Here is a 25,184-nt window from a genome sequence, read left to right as displayed (position 1 = left end):
AAAAATAAAAGAACTCTTCCATTCACTCTGAAGATTGCTCATATAAAATAACTATATCCATGCACACAACAGTTAGCAATGTTACCGGCCAATCCGCACATGGGACATATTTTAGATTGAACGATGTAAACAGACATAGGAAGAGTAAAAAATAAAAACTGATTTTTATTTAAAGGGATATGAATCCCACAATTTTTCTTTTGTGATTCAGATAGAGTATACCATTTTAAAAACGTTTCCACTTTACTTTGATCAAATTTGTTTTGTTCCCGTGATATTTTTTGTTGAAGAGATACTTAGGTAGGCCAGAAATGGGCTGGCTCCTAAGCATATGTCCCTGCCTTTCAACAAAAGATACCAAAAAAATGAAGGGAAAAAAAATGAATTTTGGGTTTCATATCCCTTTAAATAATGGAAAAAGGGTTACAATATTTTTGTTGAACAACCCTATGTTATAAATAACAAATATGCACTTCACACCCAGAAATGGCACAGATATTTTTCACACACACATGCGTGCACACACAATAGCAGGCATGTGTTTATTATAAATGCCAATCATGTGGGAGACACTTTGCATTCTAAGTCAATAAATATGCATAGATATTTGTTGGACACAGAGAGATAGGCTTCCAAAGAACCAACTTGGCTAGAGATCTTTTGGCCTTCAAAAGCATAGCAAGCCCTAAGCAGGATAAGGCTGGTGAGGCAATTAGGAGAGGCAAACACATGCAGCCACTAATCACGGGCTGTATCCTTCTACGAAGCTTCAATATGTCTCATGTACAGGATTTTAGCTCTATGTTTTTTAACCCCTTTGCATTAATGCAAACATAACATGTCTTAACAAATGAGAAAATTTATTTTGTATTAGAATGCCCTTTAGTACAAAATAATTTCACTGAAAGATACTGGAACACTGGGCTCAACCACCCACTTAGAGGGTTATTACGAATGAATTAATAAAGTTATGCCGAGCTCTCACAAACTTATAGATTATACAAAACCCTACAGTCCTCCTCATGTTCCTATGTAAATATTCTTCCAACCACAGTAACCATAAATAAACAATAACTAACAATGCAGTTTCTCTAGCCTCCTCAAAGGCCTTTGGTACAAGCTGAATTAAACCTTTGACCTCTGAGCGAATCCTCCATTTTTTTTTAACTTTTAAGAAACCATTATCATCATGCTCAGGCCTAAGGAAGCCAGACTAAAAAGTCAGCATTGTATTAAAAAAATAGCCTGGCAGTTATATTGAAAAGAGCTCTGGCTCCATTTAATCAGAAATAGGGTACGACACCATTAGTTTATGGGGTGCTAGGCAGGGCCGTCTTTAATATTGACTGGACCCTGGGCAAAAAAATTTTTGGCCCCCCTACCCCATGCAATTTCGCTCTCCACCTCAACATCCAAAAAAACAACTAAATCAATTTTTTTTATTTTTTTTAATTATTAGCCCAGCGGTGGCTCATCCACTGCTGGGATAATCATTTAAAAAAATGAAATAAATTGCAATATGTGAAACTGGTCCTAAGCAGTACTAATAAGTAAATAAATATATAAATTCCTCCACTGTGGATTAATTTAATATTCTTTTGAATGTGATTCTGGTGTGAGGTTAGCTGGTTAAAGAGATTTAGGGCAGCCAATAGGAGCAAAGCAAGGTAAAGACTGAGGAGGAAGCATGGAGGTGCAGACAAATATAAGTTTACTGACTAGAACAGCAGAACTACTATGGGAAGCTGTAAAATCTGAGACAGAGAGAAAATAAAAACTATAAAAATAAACCTTACATTAATGTGTGAAGTATCAGCATGACACTATACATCAGCCACAGCAGCACATGTCACTTCATTATTAGGAACAAGTTCCCTCTCACCCTGCACTAGACAATGCTGCATGGGGTGGGGCGTGTGTGCACTCACTTATTCTACCCACTGACACCTTTCTACAAAGCACTGTTCCCCTAACAAACTGCAGTTAGTTGATCTTAGGGCTACAGCAGAAAGGGCAGGGCTAAGGGGCCCAGCAGACTGGATGCTGTCTGTCCAAGGCTGCATGGATACAGTGTGAGATGAGTCACACAGCCTGAAGACTGAAGAGAGCAGAGTATGCAGCTGCACAGATGCTCAAATCCTCACGTACTTGCCGCTCCAGCTTTCTGCTGCATGCGCCTACAGTCAGCCCTACCCCGAAACAATCCCCACAACCAGAGCAGTTACCTGGTAACAGTGGTATCCCCAGTAGGACCTTTTCTGATGCAGTAGGAATGGCTGGATGCCGAGTTAGGGCTTTCAGTGCTACACAGTGCACATCTAAAACAGCACGTGGCAATATATATATAAGCAGAGTACTTTTGACTGTGACAGTATTAGGACTGAATGTGTGTGTATCAAACTTTCAAAACAAACCTAATAGTTCTGAAAAAATGATACAACAATAAGTACATGACAGAGGTGATGGAATTTTATTTTGGAGGTCCATGGAATTATTGTGGTGAGATTGGTATTTCTTTTTTTGACTGCTTTTATTTTTTGCTTCATCCAGACAAAGTAATTTAGATCTAACTGTATCAAGGGAACCTAAGCCCTTTGGATGGATTTTTAGGCCTACCTATTGCGCCTGAGTTTTTTAGATTTAAGACTTTAACTCAGTATACTGCAGATAATCTTTAATTCCCTCAGTTGTCAAAGAAATCAATGGTCGATTCACAGAATTTACAGCTTTTCTTTTGAATATTGAGGGTCAGGTTGGCCTGGGGCTAAGTGAGCTCCCCAGTTATTAAATAATTAATAAATATGGATGTTATACACATTTACAAATGGAAGGTAATATGAGAAAATGTGTTAGTAAGGCTTTTCTTCACTTCAAAAGTCACAGTATGTTTAAATATGATATTTTGTGTTGTAGACAGCTGCACTGTTATAGCAGTTTTTTTTGAGTTTCAAAGATATTGTTACCAGCTGCACTGATCGCACAAATTACTTCCACTATCTCAAAGTGACTTTAAAAAAGAAAAATTACTTCAAGATTCTTGCCAAGTTGAATGTAATCTTTTCCACTTTCATTCCCCATACTCTGCAAACAACAAATTCTCTCTTCAAACATACAGAAATATTGATAAGAACTACAAATCTAGATTTTTTTTTTTTTGTAGAAACAAAGACTATAACATTACACAATAACACACGAGACTAGATCCTATGGCCCCAATTTATCAAGGTCTGTCGGACCTGATCTGACAGTGTGGATCAGGTCCGACAGACCTCGCTGAATACGGCGAGCAATACGCTCGCCGTATTCAGCATTGCACCAGCAGCTCACAAGAGCTGCTGGTGCAACGCCGCCCCCTGCAGATTGGCCGCCAGCAGGGGCGTGTCAATCAACCCGATCGTACTCGATCGGGTTGATTTCCGGCAATGTCTGTCCGCCTGCTCAGAGGTAAAAAGTATATTAATATAACAGTTATGGTTATGCAAAACTGGGGATTGGGTAATATAGGCAGTTGTTGGCTAAAGAGACAATACCCAAATGTGTTATTTTTCTAGTCAGCTTTACAGATATTCTGCATCACTTTAAAGTGATTCAAAATTTGGGTACCATGACCCATTAAATGCAAGACTGGGAGCTAGCTTTACACATCAGTAAGCTAATCATAAGAGTTATATACAGTGTATATAAAAACTCTACACACCCCTGTTAAAATGCCAGGTGATGTAAAAAAATGAGACAAAGATAAATCATTTCAGAACTTTTTCCACCTTTAATGTGACCTATAAACTGTACAATTCAATTGAAAAACAAACTGAAATCTAAAGGGAAATAATAAAAAAAATAAAATTAATATGGTTGCATACGTGTGAACACCCTTAAACTAATACTTTATTGAAGCACCTTTTGATCTTATTACAACACTCAGTCTTTTTGGGTATGAGTTTTTTAGCATGGCACATCTTGACTTGTCAAGATTTGCCGACTCTTCTTTGCAAAAACACTCTAAATCTGTCAGAATGCGAGGGCATCTCCTGTGCACAGCCCTCTTCAGATCACCCCACAGATTTTTAATTGGATTCAGGTCTGGGCTCTGGCTGGGCCATCCCAAAACTTTAATCTTCTTCTGGTGAAGCCATTCCTTTGTTGATTTGGATGTATGCTTTTGGTCGTTGTCATGCTGAAAGATGAAGTTCCTCTTCATGTTCAGCTTTCTAGCAGAAGCTTGCAGGTTTTCAACCAATATTATCTGGTATTTGGAACTGTTCATTATTACCTCTACCTTGACTAAGGCCCCAGTTTCAGCTTAAGAAAAACAGTCCCAAGGTGTTCTTTTGGTGATATGCAGTGTTGTTTTTGCGCCAAACATATCTTTTGGAAATATGGCCAAAAAGTTCAACTTTGGTTTCCTCAGACCAGAACACCTTTTGCAACATGCTTTTGAGAAAATTCAGATGTGCTTTTGCAAAATTTAGCCGGGCTTGGATGTTTTTTTTTTGTAAGAAAACATAATTTATGCTTACCTGATAAATTTATTTCTCTTGTAGTGTATCCAGTCCACGGATCATCCATTACTTGTGGGATATTCTCCTTCCCAACAGGAAGTTGCAAGAGGATCACCCACAGCAGAGCTGCTATATAGCTCCTCCCCTCACTGCCATATCCAGTCATTCGACCGAAACAAGACGAGAAAGGAGAAACCATAGGGTGCAGTGGTGACTGTAGTTTAATTAAAATTTAGACCTGCCTTAAAAGGACAGGGCGGGCCGTGGACTGGATACACTACAAGAGAAATAAATTTATCAGGTAAGCATAAATTATGTTTTCTCTTGTTAAGTGTATCCAGTCCACGGATCATCCATTACTTGTGGGATACCAATACCAAAGCTAAAGTACACGGATGATGGGAGGGACAAGGCAGGAACTTAAATGGAAGGAACCACTGCCTGTAGAACCTGTCTCCCAAAAACAGCCTCCAAAGAAGCAAAAGTGTCAAATTTGTAAAATTTTGAAAAGGTGTGAAGCGAAGACCAAGTCGCAGCCTTGCAAATCTGTTCAACAGAGGCCTCATTTTTAAAGGCCCAGGTGGAAGCCACATCTCTAGTAGAATGAGCTGTAATCCTTCAGGGGGCTGCTGTCCAGCAGTCTCATAGGCTAAGCGTATTATGCTCCGAAGCCAAAAGGAGAGAGAGGTTGTTGAAGCTTTTTGACCTCTCCTCTGTCCAGAGTAAACGACAAACAGGGCAGATGTTTGACGAAAATCTTTAGTAGCCTGTAAGTAAAACTTCAAGGCACGGACTACGTCCAGATTATGCAAAAGACGTTCCTTCTTTGAAGAAGGATTAGGACACAATGATGGAACAACAATCTCTTGATTGATATTCCTGTTAGAAACCACCTTAGGTAAAAACCCAGGTTTGGTACGCAGAACTACCTTGTCTGAATGAAAAATCAGATAAGGAGAATCACAATGTAAGGCAGATAACTCAGAGACTCTTCGAGCCGAGGAAATAGCCATCAAAAACAGAACTTTCCGAGATAAAAGTTTAATATCAATGGAATGAAGGGGTTCAAACGGAACTCCCTGAAGAACTTTAAGAACCAAGTTTAAGCTCCACGGGGGAGCAACAGTTTTAAACACAGGTTTAATCCTAACCAAAGCCTGACAAAATGCCTGGACGTCTGGAACTTCTGCCAGACGCTTGTGCAAAAGAATAGACAGAGCAGAGATCTGTCCTTTTAAAGAACTAGCTGATAAGCCTTTGTCCAAACCCTCTTGGAGAAAGGACAATATCCTAGGAATCCTAACCTTATTCCATGAGTAACTCTTGGATTCACACCAATAAAGATATTTACGCCATATCTTATGGTAGATTTTCCTGGTGACAGGCTTCCGAGCCTGTATTAAGGTATCAATGACTGACTCGGAGAAGCCACGCCTTGATAGAATCAAGCGTTCAATCTCCATGCAGTAAGTCTCAGAGAAATTAGATTTGGATGATTGAAAGGACCTCGTATTAGAAGGTCCTGCCTCAGAGGCAGAGTCCATGGTGGAAGAGATGACATGTCCACTAGGTCTGCATACCAGGTCCTGCGTGGCCACGCAGGCGCTATTAGAATCACTGATGCTCTCTCCTGTTTGATTTTGGCAATCAGTCGAGGGAGCAGAGGAAACGGTGGAAACACATAGGCCAGGTTGAAGAACCAAGGAGCTGCTAGAGCATCTATCAGCGTTGCTCCCGGGTCCCTGGACCTGGATCCGTAACAAGGAAGCTTGGCGTTCTGGCGAGACGCCATGAGATCCAGTTCTGGTTTGCCCCAACGATGGACCAGTTGAGCAAACACCTCCCCCGGATGAAAATCTGACGACTTAGAAAATCCGCCTCCCAGTTTGAATTATCTTTGAGACTTCTAACATCGCTAGGGAACTCCTGGTTCCCCCTTGATGGTTGATGTAAGCCACAGTCGTGATGTTGTCCGACTGAAATCTGATGAACCTCAGTGTTGCTAACTGAGGCCAAGCTAGAAGAGCATTGAATATTGCTCTTAACTCCAGAATATTTATTGGGAGGAGTTTCTCCTCCTGAGTCCACGATCCCTGAGCCTTCAGGGAGTTCCAGACTGTGCCCCAACCTAGAAGGCTGGCATCTGTTGTTACAATCGTCCAATCTGGCCTGCGAAAGGTCATACCCTTGGACAGATGGACCAGAGAAAGCCACCAGAGAAGAGAATCTCTGGTCTCTTGATCCAGATTTAGTAGAGGGGACAAATCTGAGTAATCCCCATTCCACTGACTTAGCATGCATAATTGCAGCGGTCTGAGATGCAGGCGCGCAAATGGCACTATGTCCATTGTCGCTACCATTAAGCCGATTACTTCCATGCACTGAGCCACTGACGGGCGTGGAATGGAATGAAGGACACGGCAAGCATTTAGAAGTTTTGATAACCTGGACTCCGTCAGGTATATTTTCATCTCTACAGAATCTATAAGAGTCCCTAGGAAGGAGACTCTTGTGAGTGGTGATAGAGAACTCTTTTCCACGTTCACTTTCCACCCATGCGACCTCAGAAATGCCAGAACTATCTCTGTATGAGACTTGGCAATTTGAAAGCTTGACGCCTGTATCAGGATGTCGTCTAGATACGGAGCCACCGCTATGCCTCGCGGTCTTAGAACCGCTAGAAGTGAGCCCAGAACCTTTGTAAAAATTCTCGGGGCAGTGGCCAACCCGAAGGGAAGAGCTACAAATTGGTAATGCCTGTCCAGAAAGGCAAACCTTAGGAACCTATGATGATCTTTGTGAATCGGTATGTGAAGGTAGGCATCCTTTAAGTCCACTGTGGTCATGTACTGACCCTCTTGGATCATGGGTAGGATGGTCCGAATAGTTTCCATTTTGAATGATGGAACTCTGAGAAATTTGTTTAAGATCTTTAGATCCAAGATTGGTCTGAAGGTTCCCTCTTTCTTGGGAACCACAAACACATTTGAATAAAATCCCTGTCCTTGTTCCGTCTGCGGAACTGGATGGATCACTCCCATTACTAGGAGGTCTTGCACACAGCTTAGGAATGCCTCTTTCTTTATCTGGTTTGCTGATAACCTTGAAAGATGAAATCTCCCTTGTGGAGGAGAATCTTTGAAGTCCAGAAGATATCCCTGAGATATGATCTCCAACGCCCAGGGATCCTGAACATCTCTTGCCCACGCCTGGGCGAAGAGAGAAAGTCTGCCCCCCACTAGATCCGTTTCCGGATAGGGGGCCGTTCCTTCATGCTGTCTTGGGGGCAGCAGCAGGCTTTCTGGCCTGCTTGCCCTTGTTCCAAGACTGGTTAGGTTTCCAGGCCTGTCTGGAATGAGCAACAGTTCCCTCTTGTTTTGAAGCGGAGGAAGTTGATGCTGCTCCTGCCTTGAAATTTCAAAAGGCACGAAAATTAGACTGTTTGGCCTTTGATTTGGCCCTGTCCTGAGAAAGGGTATGACCCTTGCCTCCAGTAATGTCAGCAATAATTTCCTTCAAGCCAGGCCCGAATAAGGTCTGCCCCTTGAAAGGAATGTTGAGTAATTTAGACTTTGAAGTCACGTCAGCTGACCAGGATTTAAGCCATAGCGCCCTACGCGCCTGGATGGCGAATCCGGAATTCTTAGCCGTTAGTTTAGTCAAATGAACAATGGCATCAGAAACAAATGAGTTAGCTAGCTTAAGCGTTCTAAGCTTGTCAATAATTTCATTCAATGGAGCTGTCTGGATGGCCTCTTCCAGGGCCTCAAACCAGAATGCCGCCGCAGCAGTGACAGGCGTAATGCATGCAAGGGGCTGTAAAATAAAACCTTGTTGAATAAACATTTTCTTAAGGTAACCCTCCAATTTTTTATCCATTGGATCTGAAAAAGCACAACTGTCCTCAACTGGGATAGTGGTACGCTTTGCTAAAGTAGAAACTGCTCCCTCCACCTTAGGGACCGTCTGCCATAAGTCCTGTGTAGTGGCGTCTATTGGAAACATTTTTCTAAATAAAGGAGGTGGGGAAAAGGGCATACCGGGTCTATCCCACTCCTTGCTAATAATTTCTGTAAGCCTTTTAGGTATAGGAAAAATGTCAGTACACACCGGCACCGCATAGTATCTATCCAGCCTACACAATTTCTCTGGAATTGCAACTGTGTTACAGTCATTCAGAGCAGCTAATACCTCCCCAAGCAATACACGGAGGTTCTCAAGCTTAAATTTAAAATTAGAAATCTCTGAATCAGGTTTCCCCGAGTCAGAGATGTCACCCACAGACTGAAGCTCTCCGTCCTCATGTACTGTATACTGTGACGCAGTATCAGACATGGCTCCTACAGCATTTGCGCGCTCTGTATCTCTCCTAACCCCAGAGCTATCGCGCTTGCCTCTTAATTCAGGCAATCTAGATAATACCTCTGACAGGGTATTATTCATGATTGCAGCCATGTCCTGCAAGGTAATCGCTATGGGCGTCCCTGATGTAATTGGCGCCATATTAGCGTGCGTCCCCTGAGCGGGAGGCGAAGGGTCTGACACGTGGGGAGAGTTAGTCGGCATAACTTCCCCCTCGACAGAACCCTCTGGTGATAATTCTTTTATCGATAAAGACTGATCTTTACTGTTTAAGGTGAAATCAATACATTTAGTACACATTCTCCTATGGGGCTCCACCATGGCTTTCAAACATAATGAACAAGTATGTTCCTCTGTGTCAGACATGTTTAAACAGACTAGCAATGAGACTAGCAAGCTTGGAAAACACTTTAAAACAAGTTTACAAGCAATATAAAAAACGTTACTGCGCCTTTAAGAAACACAAATTTTCCCAAATTTTGAAATAACTGAAAAAATGCAGTTACACTAACGAAATTTTTACAGTGTATGTAATAAGTTAGCAGAGCATTGCACACACTTGCAAATGGATGATTAACCCCTTAATACCAAAAACGGAATACCAAACAAACGTTTTTTAAACAGTCACCAACAACTGCCACAGCTCTACTGTGGCTTTTTACCTCCCTCAATACGACTTTTGAGCCCTTCAGAGAAGTCCTGGATCATGCAGGAAGAAGCTGGATGTCTGTGTCTGTAATTTTTGCTGTGCAAAAAAACGCCAAAATAGGCCCCTCCCACTCATATTACAACAGTGGGAAGCCTCAGTGAACTGTTTCTAGGCAAAATTCAAGCCAGCCATGTGGAAAAAACTAGGCCCCAATAAGTTTTATCACCAAACATATGTAAAAAATGATTAAACATGCCAGCAAACGTTTTAAAATACACTTTTATAAGAGTATGTATCTCTATTAATAAGCCTGATACCAGTCGCTATCACTGCATTTAAGGCTTTACTTACATTACTTCGGTATCAGCAGCATTTTCTAGCAAATTCCATCCCTAGAAAAATATTTTAACTGCACATACCTTATTACAGGAAAACCTGCACGCTATTCCCCCTATGAAGTTACCTCACTCCTCAGAATATGTGAGAACAGCAAAGGATCTTAGTTACTTCTGCTAAGATCATAGAAAACGCAGGCAGATTCTTCTTCTAAATACTGCCTGAGATAAACAGTACACTCCGGTACCATTTAAAAATAACAAACTTTTGATTGAAGAAATAAACTAAGTATAAAACACCACAGTCCTCTTACGACCTCCATCTTAGTTGAGAGTTGCAAGAGAATGACTGGATATGGCAGTGAGGGGAGGAGCTATATAGCAGCTCTGCTGTGGGTGATCCTCTTGCAACTTCCTGTTGGGAAGGAGAATATCCCACAAGTAATGGATGATCCGTGGACTGGATACACTTAACAAGAGAAAAGGCTTCCGTCTTGCCACTCTACTCCATAGCCCAGACATATGAACAATATGGACGATTGTTGTCACATGTACCACACAGCCAGTACTTGTCAGATATTCCTGCAGCTCCTTTAATGTTGCTGTAGACCTCTTGGCAGCCTCCCAGACCAGTTTTCTTCTCGTCTTTTCATCAATTTTGGAGGGACATCCAGTTCTTGGTAATGTCACTGTTGCACCATATTTTCTTCACTTGATGATGACTGTCTTCACTGTGTTCCATGGTATATCTAATGCCTTGGAAATTCTTTTGTACCCTTCTCCTGACTGATACCTTTTAACAATGAGATCCCTCTGATGCTTTAGACGCTCTCTTCAGACAATGGCTTTTGCTGTAGGATGCGACTAACAAAATGTCAGGAAAGACCTACTAGAACAGCTGGACTTTATTTGGGGTTAATCAGAGGCTCTTTAAATGATGACAGGTGTGTACTGACTCCTATTTAACATGATTTTGAATGTGATTGCTTAATTCTGAACACAGCTACATCCCCAGTTATAAAAGGGTGTTCAAACTTATGCAACCATATTATTTTTTTTTATTATTTTTATTTCCCTTTACCTAAACGATTCCAGTTTGTTTTCCAATTGAGTTGTACAGTTTATAGGTCACATTAAAGGTGGAAAAAGTTCTGAAATTATTTATCTTTGTCTCAATTTTTACATCACTGACATTTTAAAAGGGGTGTGTAGACTTTTTATAACCACTATATGTGCAGCCAATAATCAGCAGCTAACTCCCAGCTCTTGAGACTACCAATGTATGCTTTTTAGATAATAGAAGTAAATTGGAAAGTTGTTTAAAATTGTATGCGTTATCTGCATTTTGAAAGATAATTTTTGGGTTTCATGTCCCTTTAATTACTAGAGTTTGATTGTCACAGTTTGCAAGTGATAAAGTACAGCAACACTGATATCAACTGTGACAAGCATAGGATCCAGCCCATAATATTTACCCTTTATGTTTTTAATCTAGAGATTCTCCTTTCATACACACATATGTATGCTTTAAATTAAATTACAATTTGAACTTATATCACTGAAGTTTAGTGACACAAAAACATATAAATGTTCCCTACATACACATACTGTACACGCACACACACACATATTGCACACACATACTGTACACACAAACACATACTACAAACTCTGCACACAAACACATACTGCACACACAAACACATACTACACACACACACATAGCATTGCTATGACTACGGCCACCATGGCCGAAACATGTTAGCAGCTTTTATACGTCCACTTGTTTGGGATGTCTCCCCATTTTAATTTTAATTTTTGTTGAAATAAAATTTCTTGACTTTTAACACAGCGGTTCCTCTCCAGTTTTTGTACACACACACAAATACATACTGCATACACACATAAATACTACAAACACACACTGAACATGCACTGCACACACACATACTGCACACACACAAACACACATACTGCACACACATACATATATACATACTGCACACACACACACACATCCATCACACACAAAAATTGAACATGCACTGCGCACACACACACATACTGCACGCACACATACTGAACATGCACTGCACACACATACTACACACACACACATACATACTGCACACACACAAACTGCACACACACATACTGAACATACACTACACACACACACACACACATACTGCACACATACAAACTGCACATACACATACTGCACACAAACACATACATACTGCACACACATACACACACTGTGCACACACGCATACATACTGCACACGCACACACACACATACTGCACACACATACACACACACACACACACACATACTGCACACACACACACACACTGCACACACACATACATACTGCACACAAACACACATACATATTGCACACGCACACACTCATACTGAACATGCACTGCACACACATACATACTGCACACATACATACTGTACACATACTGCACACATACATAATGCACACACACACACTGAATATGCACACACATACACACACACACATACATACTGCACACACACACACACTGAATATGCACACACATACATACTGCACACACATACATACATACTGCACACACACTGAACATGAACTGCACACACATAATGTACACACACACACATACATACTGCACACACATACTGCACACACACACACACACATACTGCACACACATAAATACTGCACATACACACATACATACTGCACACACACACACACACATACATACTGCACACACACATACATAATGCACACACACACACACTGCACACACACACACATACTGCACACACATACATACTACACATACACATATACATACTGCACACACACACATACATACTGCCCACACACACACACACATACTGCACACACATACTGCACACACACACACATACTGCACACACACACACACACAAACACACACACATATACTGCACACACACATACATGATGCACACACATACATAAATACTGCACACAGACACATACTGCACACATACACACACACATACATACTGAACACACACACACACACACACACTGAATATGCACACACATACATACTGCACACACACATACTGCACACATACAAACACATACATACTGCACACACATACATACATACTGCACACACATACATACTGCGCACACACACACACACACACACACACACATACTGCACACACACTGAACATGAACTGCACACACATACTGTACACACACACACACACACACATACATACTGCACACACACACATACATACTGCACACACACACACACACACATACTGCACACACACACATACATACTGCCCACACACACACACACTGCACACACACACACATACTGCACACACACACATACATACTGCCCACACACACACACTGCACACACACACACATACTGCACACACACACATACATAAATACTGCACAGACACACATACTGCACACACACATACATAAATACTGCACACACACACATACATAAATACTGCACACACATAAATACTGCACACACACACATACATACTGCACACACACACACACACATATATACATACTACACACACATACATTCATATACCAGATATATTCTGTAAAACAGAATCACATCAAAGCACTCAGCACGTACAGCACACTATATTACTCTGCTCACTCAACTTCAAAGCTCCACTTTCCACACAATAGCAATAAAAATGCACTCATCACACAGCCAACATAGAACCACTTTTCCCAGACATGTTCCACGCAAACAATAAAGCAAATGAAAGACAAACAATGGACTTTGCCTAAACTATATTGTCTAATTCTAATGTAAATGACAATTTGTACTTAGTATACTATAGCAACTGCACAAACAACCTAATACAAACTCTTCTTATTTAAAGTGACTTTAAACTCTACAAATGACTTTCATACTTATGAAAGAGCACTATTTAAATATGATTAAAGTCATTTTTGTTGTGTTAAACTGTTTATTTTGCTTTTTCAAACTAACAGAAACTGCATGTCTGTGCACCACTGGTTCATGGGATAAAATCTCACTGGCTGATAAGCAAAACTTGAACAGTTTTAAAGGGGGGTGGTACAGGAATAATAATATTAAAAAAAAGTAAAAACTTTCTTTTAAAATGTAAAATAATAATAATAATAAAATAAATAAAAAGCATAATTTATGTAAGAACTTACTTGATAAATTAATTTCTTTCATGGGGGCGAGAGTCCACAAGCTGTTACATTTGGGATACACATTACTACCAGGAAGAGGTACCCCCCACCTCACACATACCTCGGTTTTACGAATAGCCAAGTGGTAAGGTGTTTTACAGGAGTAAAAGCCAATAATGAAGAGCAAGAAAAAAGATGTGCTTTAAATATAAAAAAAAATAACCCCAAATGGGTGGGGCATCGTGGACTCTCGCCACAATTAAATAAATGAATTTATCAGGTAAGTTCTTACATAAATTATGTTTTTGTTTATATAGGTGGTGAGAGTCCACGAGCTGTTACGTATGGGATATAATACCCAAGATTTTGACGTCCACGAGTAACAATAAAGGGAGGGATAAAATAAAAAACATAATTTATGTAAGAACTTACCTGATAAATTCATTTCTTTCATATTAGCAAGAGTCCATGAGCTAGTGACGTATGGGATATACATTCCTACCAGGAGGGGCAAAGTTTCCCAAACCTCAAAATGTCTATAAATACACCCCTCACCACACCCACAAATCAGTTTAACGCATAGCCAAGAAATGGGGTGATAAGAAAAAAGTGCGAAAGCATAAAAAATAAGGAATTGGAATAATTGTGCTTTATACAAAAAAATCATAACCACCACAAAAAGGGTGGGCCTCATGGACTCTTGCTAATATGAAAGAAATGAATTTATCAGGTAAGTTCTTACATAAATTATGTTTTCTTTCATGTAATTAGCAAGAGTCCATGAGCTAGTGACGTATGGGATAATGACTACCCAAGATGTGGATCTTCCACGCAAGAGTCACTAGAGAGGGAGGGATAAAATAAAGACAGCCAATTCCGCTGAAAATAATCCACACCCAAAATAAAGTTTAAATCTTATAATGAAAAAAACTGAAATTATAAGCAGAAGAATCAAACTGAAACAGCTGCCTGAAGTACTTTTCTACCAAAAACTGCTTCAGAAGAAGAAAACACATCAAAATGGTAGAATTTAGTAAAAGTATGCAAAGAAGACCAAGTTTCTGCTTTGCAAATCTGATCCACCGAAGCATCATTCCTAAACGCCCAGGAAGTAGAAACTGACCTAGTAGAATGAGCTGTAATCCTTTGAGGCAGAGTTTTACCCGACTCGACATAGGCATGATGAATTAAAGATTTTAACCAAGATGCCAAAGAAATGGCAGCGGCCTTCTGACCTTTCCTAGAACCGGAAAAGATAACAAATAGACTAGAAGTCTTTCGGAAATTCTTAGTAGCTTCAACATAATATTTCAAAGCTCTAACTACATCCAAAGAATGCAATGATTTCTCCTTAGAATTCTTAGGATTAGGACATAATGAAGGAACCACAATTTCTCTACTAATGTTGTTAGAATTCACAACCTTAGGTAAAAATTTAAAAGAAGTTTGCAACACCGCCTTATCCTGATGAAAAATCAGAAAAGGAGACTCACAAGAAAGAGCAGATAATTCAGAAACTCTTCTAGCAGAAGAGATGGCCAAAAGAAACAAAACTTTCCAAGAAAGTAATTTAATGTCCAATGAATGCATAGGTTCAAACGGAGGAGCTTGAAGAGCCCCCAGAACCAAATTCAAACTCCAAGGAGGAGAAATTGACTTAATGACAGGTTTTATACGAACCAAAGCTTGTACAAAACAATGAATATCAGGAAGATTAGCAATCTTTCTGTGAAAAAGAACAGAAAGAGCAGAGATTTGTCCTTTCAAGGAACTTGCAGACAAACCTTTATCCAAACCATCCTGAAGAAACTGTAACATTCTAGGAATTCTAAAAGAATGCCAGGAAAAATGATGAGAAAGACACCAAGAAATGTAAGTCCTCCAGACTCTATAATATATCTTCCTAGATACAGATTTACGAGCCTGTAACATAGTATTAATCACAGAGTCAGAGAAACCTCTTTGACTAAGAATCAAGCGTTCAATCTCCATACCTTTAAATTTAAGGATTTGAGATCCTGATGGAAAAAAGGACCTTGCGACAGAAGGTCTGGTCTTAACGGAAGAGTCCACGGTTGGCAAGAGGCCATCCGGACAAGATCCGCATACCAAAACCTGTGAGGCCATGCTGGAGCCACCAGCAGAACAAACGAGCATTCCTTCAGAATCTTGGAGATTACTCTTGGAAGAAGAACTAGAGGCGGAAAGATATAGGCAGGATGATACTTCCAAGGAAGTGACAATGCATCCACTGCTTCCGCTTGAGGATCCCTGGATCTGGACAGATACCTGGGAAGTTTCTTGTTTAGATGAGAAGCCATCAGATCTATTTCTGGAAGTCCCCACATTTGAACAATCTGAAGAAATACCTCTGGGTGAAGAGACCATTCGCCCGGATGTAACGTTTGGCGACTGAGATAATCCGCTTCCCAATTGTCTATACCTGGGATATGAACCGCAGAAACTAGACAGGAGCTGGATTCCGCCCATACCAGTATCCGAGATACTTCTTTCATAGCCCGAGGACTGTGAGTCCCTCCTTGATGTTTGATGTATGCCACAGTTGTGACATTGTCTGTCTGAAAACAAATGAAGCAAAAACTTACTTCACCGCCTCCATAGGAGGCAAAGTTTGTAAAACTGATTTGTGGGTGTGGTGAGGGGTGTATTTATAGGCATTTTGAGGTTTGGGAAACTTTGCCCCTCCTGGTAGGAATGTATATCCCATACGTCACTAGCTCATGGACTCTTGCAAATTACATGAAAGAAACCGCTTTTTTCGCTGAGAAATTAAATCCATAACCCAGACATAATGTCTTTTATGACAAAAACTCAAAATATAGGCACAATTATCAAACTGAGACAATTGCCCAAAACCCACCCCAAAAAAACCTTAAAAAAACACTAACCCCCGACGATCCACTTACAGTTTTCGAAGTCCGGACATCGAAGTACGAAGTCAGCAACCAGGTGGCAAGAAGTTTTCATCCGGGTGACCTCTTTCATCTTCATCCAGCCGGTGAAGTCCTCATCCAGACGACATCTATCTTCATCCATCCGGCGCGGAGCAGGTCCATCTTTAAGACATCCGGCACGGAGCATCCTCTTCTTACGATAGCCGCTGTAGAATGAAGTTTCCCTTTAAGTGACGTCCCTTACATTCCTATTGGCTGAAAGATTTCTATCAGCCAATAGGAATTAAATGTGAAAATATCATATTGGCTGTTGCAATCAGCCAATAGGATTGAGCTTTCATCCTATTGGCTGATCCAATCAGCCAATAGGATTGAGCTCTCATTCTATTGGCTGATTGGATCACCTTGAAGATGCACCCGCTCCGCGCCGGATGGATGAAGATAGAAGATGCCGTCTGGATGAAGACTTCTTGCCGTCTGGATGAGGACTTCGCCGCCTGGATGAGGATGGAAGAGGCCGCCCGGATGAAGACTTCTTGCCGCTTGGATGATGACTTCGCCGGCTGGATGAGGATGGATGTCTGGACTTCGAAAACTGTAAGTGGATTGTCGGGGTTAGTGTTAGGTTTTTTTTTATGGGTTTTTGGGGTGTTTTTTTTTAGCTTAGGGTTTGGGCAATGTAAAAGAGCTAAATGCCCTTTTAAGGACAATGCCAATCCAAATGCCCTTTTCAGGGCAATGGTCAGCTTAGGTTTATTTAGTTGGGTGGTGGGTTTTACTGTTGGGGGGGTGATTGTATTTTTTTTTTACAGGCAAAAGAGCTGATTTCTTTGGGGCAATGCCCCACAAAAGGCCGTTTTAAGGGCAATTGGCAGTTTAGTGTAGGCTAGGTTTTTTTTTTATTTTGATAGGGCTATTAGACTAGGAGTAATTCATTTTTATTTTTGATAATGTGGTTTTTTATTTTTTGTAATTTAGAAAATTGTATTTTAATAATTTAATTTATTTTATGTAATGTTAGTTTTTAGTGTAAGGCAGGTTAGGTTTTATTTTACATGTAACTTTGTATTTATTTTAGCTAGGTAGTTAGTAAATAGTTAATAACTACTTAGTAACTATTAGTAACTATTCTAGATAAAATACACTACATGAGAATATGTGACAACTTACTCAAAGATGAAAATACCTATAAAAAGAGTAAAATCAACCCCACTACGTTTTACACTTGGGAACTAAAATCACTATTAAATAAATATAAAACTTTAGAAGTGATAAATGAAAAAGAACATGATTACCTTTTTAAAAAAACACCAAGAATTCCTGTGTTCTATATCTTACCTAAGATACATAAGTCCCTTACGGACCCACCAGGCAGGCCAATAATATCCGGCATAGATTCTGTGACTGCCAACCTATCACAATATGTGGATAGATATCTGCAAAAATATGTAGTATCTCTTGATTCATATTTAAAAGACTCAACAGAAGTAATTAAACTTTTGGAAGATATAACATGGACAGAGGAAATGTGGTTAGTTAGTTGCGACGTAACATCACTCTATACTATAATTGAACACTCAAAAGGCTTAGAGGCGGTAAAACATTTCTTAAATAATGACTCCGCAATCAAAAAAGAACAGGGAGATTTTATTTTAGATAGCATAGATTTTATTTTAAACCACAATTATTTTCAATTTGATGATTCATATTATTTACAAATTTGTGGGACTGCTATGGGGACTAGGTTCGCACCCAGTTACGCGAACCTTTTTATGGGTTTATGGGAACAACAATTTTTAGCCACCCAGGAACTGGGTGCGAGCCTAGTCCTCTTTAAAAGATACATAGATGATGTAATCATCATTTGGAGAGGGACATCAGAATCTTTAGAAAATTTCTTTATTAATATGAACAACAATAATCATAACATCAGATTTACTAAAGAAATGAGTAAGGAATATTTAAATTTTTTAGACTTACAAATTTATATAGAGGAGGGAAAACTGAATACAAGAACATATTTTAAACCGGTTGACAGCAACAACTTTATACACTCAACTAGCTGTCACCACTATTTATGGAAAAATAATATACCTAAAGGCCAAATGATGAGGGTTAGAAAAAACTGCAATAAGAAGGATGACTACTTAACTCAGTCACTCATTCTGAAAGAAAAATTTATTGAAAGAGGGTACAAAGATAATGTTGTGGAAGAGATAAGACAAGATATAGAAAATATAGATAGGAGATCCCTATTAATAAAGAAACATAAAGAACCAGATAATGTACAAACCAACACAATCAAAATACCATTTGTCACAGAATATAATGCCAATTATAAAATAACAGAGCAAATTATGAAAAAACACTGGCATATTTTGAAACAAGACAAAATACTAGGACCTCTAATTAATGAAAGACCCCATTTTGTTTATAGAAGAGCAAACAACCTGAAAAATAAGCTAGCCCCCACTATCATAAAGAAAAAACGAAACAATGATAGAGACCTAAAAGGAAACGAAATAAAAGGCTTTTTTCCCTGTTTTATCTGCAAATCCTGCAGACACTCACAGAAAAGAAAGACAGTTGTTTCCAACACAAATAAAAAGGAATTTAAAATCCACGATTGTATTAGATGTACAGATAGTAATACGGTGTATGTAATTCAATGTAAATGTGGCCAACAATACGTAGGAGAGTCGGAAAGACCCCTACGGGAAAGAATTAGAGAACACATTCTATCTATCGAAAACATGGATAAAGAAAGAAATAAAGATTTACCGGTTCCTAAACACTTTAAACAATGTAATGGAGGGAATCTAAAATGTTTCCAATATATGGGGGTAGCCAAACTGCCTAAACAAACAAGAGGAGGGGATTTACATAATAAACTTTTGCAGTTAGAAAGTAAATGGATTTTTAATCTGGATACACTACACCCTCAGGGTCTTAATTTAGAAATTGAACTAGGGAGCTTTTTTAAATAAAACATTTTTTAAATAAAACATTTTTAAAAAAAAGATTTTGTATGCAATAATCCCTAAAAAAACATTAAATTTATATAATAACAGAGTATATATCCCCTTAATATAAACTTGTTCTTTTATATGTTTTTTAAATGTTTTAATCTATTAAACATTTTAAATCTATTAGAAATCCTAATTCCCTAAATCCCTTTATTTATACATCATCTTAAGTACTCTTATAAATAGTCACAATTATGACATCACCTTTTATAAGTCCATTATGTACGGTAATATGTTTTTTATATAAATCAATTATTATTAATAGTTTATTAATAATATACTAAGAATTTTTCACCTTTGAGATCAGATCTCACATTTATTACTTTTAACAAATGAATTTTTAACAAGTTGGTGGTTATTAATAAATTATTAAATTATTAAATTATTGATTCATCCAATACTATGCTCTTTTTTTTGAGAACTTATATCTATAAGCCTCTTATTCTTATAAGCTTGTATTTTATTTAGTATTTATTCTTCTCTTCTATTCTTTTTCGTTCTTTTAAAAAATACAATATTTTAGGAAAGCTAACTGATTATAAACATTACATTGTGCATAAAAAGCCTGATATTATGAATACAATGGATATTGTTTAGCAAGCACAAAATGTATAAATGTCCTAATTAACAACTAATCAGTATTGGCACTAATGATATAAAAGGACCCCATCAGTATCATCCGGTATGGTTTGACAAAGGCTCCAAGGAGCTGAAACGCGTTACCATTACGGATGATACACTGAGGATACACTGAGGATACAGCAACAGAGACGTTGCTAAGGACGCTACCAAGGAAGTCCGGAACTAAACCGCTGACGTCATTTCCCGCACTTGTGGGCGTGTCTAAGGATCGACACGGGACTTTGTGTTTGGCGTCTCCCCTAAACTGACGAGCATTGGAAGCGGATCTAAATAAGGTACCAGTTTCAACTTTGAAACTGTTTTCAAATATAAGTGCAGCTTTTGGAGTTATAAGACTGAAATGTCACTTTGCTGAAAGTCTCCCATACGGACAACTGGAGCTTCTAATACTTTCGTTACTTTCACATGCTGGCTTATTGTGGATTATACTGCTCAATCATATTTAAATGTAAACAGGAGTGGATCATTTTTTCAAACAAAAAGGACATTTTTATATATGCTTAAGCCAGATTGTAAGCATACCAACTGCTATAACTTTTAAACTCAGGATAATTGTTTAAGGTTTCTTTTTTTAAAAAGAATTTTTTAGTGCATATATTCTTTTAGACTGTTTATATATGTTTTATTCACAAGTATAATTAATTAACTTAACTATAAGATTGGTACCAATAGGGAGGGTCATCACTAGTATTATTGCTTTTGTATATTTATTGTCTGTTCTATATACTTTTATCTCTATGAATTAATAATTTAATTAAATTTTAACAATAAAATTAATGATTATTTACATTCTGTATTTCATATATTTCTTATTTTATATTTTATAATTCATATTACCAGTACTTAGTGGACCGTTCTCTTTTTAAAAACTAACCGAAATAAAACCAAAGGATAATAATAAAGATATTGATATAGAAGCCAATATTAAAAAGATCTATTGCCTTTTGTGTTTTACACATATTGGCGCTCACATATATACCCATTTTTTGTACTCTTGATTGTTTTCAGGCTTAGGGATTGCCTGTTTTTTATGTGTAGCCCAGATCTTATCTAGCGCATTGTTTCTCTCACACAATTCCCCTTAGTAACTATTCTACCTAGTTAAAATAAATACAAACTTGCCTGTAAAATAAAAATAAAACCTAAGATAGCTACAATGTAACTATTAGTTATATTGTAGCTATCTAAGGTTTTATTTTACAGGTAAGTATGTATTTAGTTTTAAATAGGAATTATTTAGGTAATAATTGTAAGGTTTATTTAGATTTATTTTAATTATATTTAAGTTAGGGGGTGTTAAGGTTATGGTTAGACTTAGGCTTACGTTAGGGTTATGCTTAGTGTTAAGTTTAGAGGTTAATGTATTTATTTAGTGTTAGTGATGTTGGAGGCCAGAGGTTTAGGGGTTAATAACTTTAGTATAGTGGAGGCGACATTAGGGGCAGCAGATTAGGGGTTAATATTTTTATTTAGGTGGCGGCGATGTTAAGGACGGCAGATTAGGGGTTAATAACATTATGTAGGTTGCAGCGATGTCGGGGGCAGCAGATTAGGGATGTTTAAACGTGGTTTTTATGTTACGGTGTTAGGTTTAAACATAGCTTTTTGTTTCCCCATAGACATCAATGGGGCTGCGTAACGGAGCTTTTGTTTCCGTGATCGCAGGTGTTAGGCTTTTTTTTTGCCGGCTCTCCCCATTGATGTCTATGGGGAAATCGTGCACCAGCACGTCAAAGCAGCGCTTGTATTTCGGTGCGGTATGGAGCTCAATGCCACCATATCGCCCGCACAAGCCTGCTTTTTGTAAACCTGTAATAGCAGCGCTATAGGAAGGTGAAATAACGCCACTTTTGTGGCAGTTGTTAATTTCCCTATAGTGCTGAAAACTCGAAAACTAGTTCTATGCATTTAATTTCCATGCCATTATGTTTAGAGACTGGATGGAAGAAGCTATCTTGAGATAGAAGGTCTGGCGTTAGAGGAAGAGGCCAAGTTGGGCAACTGGACATTCGGACCAGTTCCGCATACCAAATCCTGTGAGGCCACGCTGGGGCTATCAGGATTACAAATGATTGTTCCATTTTTATTTTGGAAATCAAAACAAGAGGTGGAAATAGAAAAGAAGCCTGGAAAAGCTATGGAACTGCTAGAGCATCCAACACCTCTGCCTGAGGAACCCTGGAGCTCACAAGGTACCTGGGAAGATTGTTTTTTTATATGAGAGGCTATTAGATCTATTTCTGGTAGGCCCCATAGTTATTCAATCAGATAGAACACATATTGGTGGAGAGACCACTCTCCTGAATGTAGGGACTGATGACTGAGGTAATCTGACTCCCAGTTCTCTACACCTGGGATGTGAATCACAGTGATGAGGCAGGAATTGGTTTCTGCCCAAGAAAAGATTTGAGATACCTCTATCATGGCGAGGGAACTTCGAATTCCCCTTTTATGAATGATATAAGCTACTGCTGTAATATTGTCTATTTGAAAAAAGGAGATAAGGCCTGAAGGACCCTGAAAAGAGCATGGAGTTCCAAAATATTGATTGGTAACCTCGCCTCCAAGAATTCCAAACTCCTTGTATTGTCAGAGACCCCTAGACAGCTCCCCAACCTGAACGATTTGTATCTGTGGTTATTACAGACCAGGTAGGACGAACAAAAGAAGCCCCCTGAATAATACAGTGGTAATTTAGCCACCAAGTCAGAGATAGGTGCATGGTCGGATCTAAGAATATCTGTTGGGATATCTGAGTATAATCCTTGCACCATTGGCAGAGCATACAAAGATGAAGAGGTCTCATATGAAAGCGAGCAAAAGGAATTTTGTCCGAGGCAGCAATCATGAGGCCTGATACTTCCATACAAAGAGCCACTGAAAGGAATGAGAGAGACTGAAGGTTTAGACAAGCTGAAATCAATATAATATATATAATATCAATATTATTTGTCTCTTTTCTGTCAGGGAAAGAGTCATGGAAACTGAATCTACCTGGAAACCTAAAACAGTGACCTTTGTCTGAGGAATTAAGGAACTTTTGGGTAAATTGATCCTCCAACCGTGTGTTTAGAGACACAACAATAGTTGTTTGGTGCGAGATTCTGATAAATGAAAAACAATTTATGTAAGAACTTACCTGATAAATTCATTTCTTTCATATTGGCAAGAGTCCATGAGCTAGTGACATATGGAATATACATTCCTACCAGGAGGGGGCAAAGTTTCCCAAACCTCAAATGCCTATAAATACACCCATCACCACACTCACAATTCAGTTTAATGAATAGCCAAGTAGTGGAGTGATAACACAAAGTAGTAAAAAAGCATACAAAAAAGAGGAACTGGAAATGTAATTGTGCTTTTATACAAAAAAAACATAACCACCATAAAAAGGGGGGCTTCATGGACTCTTGCCATGAGCTAGTGACGTATGGGATAGAAATACGCAAGATGTGGAAGCCCACAGAAGAGTCAGAGAGGGAGGGATAAAAACATAATTTATGCTTACCTGATAAATGTATTTCTCTTGTAGTGTATACAGTCCACGGATCATCCATTACTTGTGGGATATTCTCCTTCCCAACAGAAAGTTGCAAGAGGATCACCCACAGCAGAGCTGCTATATAGCTCCTCCCCTCACTGCCATATCCAGTCATTCTCTTGCAACTCTCAACTAAGATGGAGGTCGTAAGAGGACTGTGGTGTTTTATACTTAGTTTATTTCTTCAATCAAAAGTTTGTTATTTTTAAATGGTACCGGAGTGTACTGTTTATCTCGACCGAAACAAGACGAGAAAGGAGAAACCATAGGGTGCAGTGGTGACTGTAGTTAAATTAAAATTTAGACCTGCCTTAAAAGGACAGGGCGGGCCGTGGACTGGATACACTACAAGAGAAATAAATTTATCAGGTAAGCATAAATTATGTTTTAACCAGTCCACGGATCATCCATTACTTGTGGGATACCAATACCAAAGCTAAAGTACACGGATGATGGGAGGGACAAGGCAGGAACTTAAATGGAAGGAACCACTGCCTGTAGAACCTTTCTCCCAAAAACAGCCTCCGAAGAAGCAAAAGTGTCAAATTTGTAAAATTTTGAAAAGGTGTGAAGCGAAGACCAAGTCACAGCCTTGCAAATCTGTTCAACAGAGGCCTCATTTTTAAAGGCCCAGGTGGAAGCCACAGCTCTAGTAGAATGAGCTGTATTCCTTTCAGGGGGCTGCTGTCCAGCAGTCTCATAGGCTAAGCGTATTATGCTCCGAAGCCAAAAGGAGAGAGAGGTTGTCGAAGCTTTTTGACCTCTCCTCTGTCCAGAGTAAACGACAAACAGGGCAGATGTTTGACGAAAATCTTTAGTAGCCTGTAAGTAAAACTTCAAGGCACGGACTACGTCCAGATTATGCAAAAGACGTTCCTTCTTTGAAGAAGGATTAGGACACAATGATGGAACAACAATCTCTTGATTGATATTCCTGTTAGAAACCACCTTAGGTAAAAACCCAGGTTTGGTACGCAGAACTACCTTGTCTGAATGAAAAATCAGA

At 39.0% G+C, this 25,184-nt stretch overlaps 1 protein-coding gene across 6 annotated transcripts in view; it reads right to left on the bottom strand.

Annotated features, from left to right (window-relative positions):
• The window catches only part of ENDOV (endonuclease V), a 379,967-nt gene that overhangs the window by 8,312 nt on the left and 346,471 nt on the right, over positions 1–25,184 (bottom strand). For 2 of the 6 annotated variants that reach the window (XM_053706533.1, XM_053706542.1), the window contains one exon: positions 18,305–18,402. The exons of the other annotated variants lie outside the window; for them this stretch is intronic. In XM_053706533.1, coding sequence (XP_053562508.1) covers positions 18,305–18,402 — 98 coding nt within the window. The remainder of the gene's footprint in view (positions 1–18,304; positions 18,403–25,184) is intronic. 6 annotated transcript variants of the gene reach the window in all.

Source organism: Bombina bombina, chromosome 1 (assembly GCF_027579735.1).
Source record: "Bombina bombina isolate aBomBom1 chromosome 1, aBomBom1.pri, whole genome shotgun sequence".
NCBI lineage: Eukaryota > Metazoa > Chordata > Amphibia > Anura > Bombinatoridae > Bombina > Bombina bombina.
The sequence above is the reverse complement of the archived record's forward strand: the minus strand, read 5'-3'. Positions and strand labels throughout refer to the sequence as shown.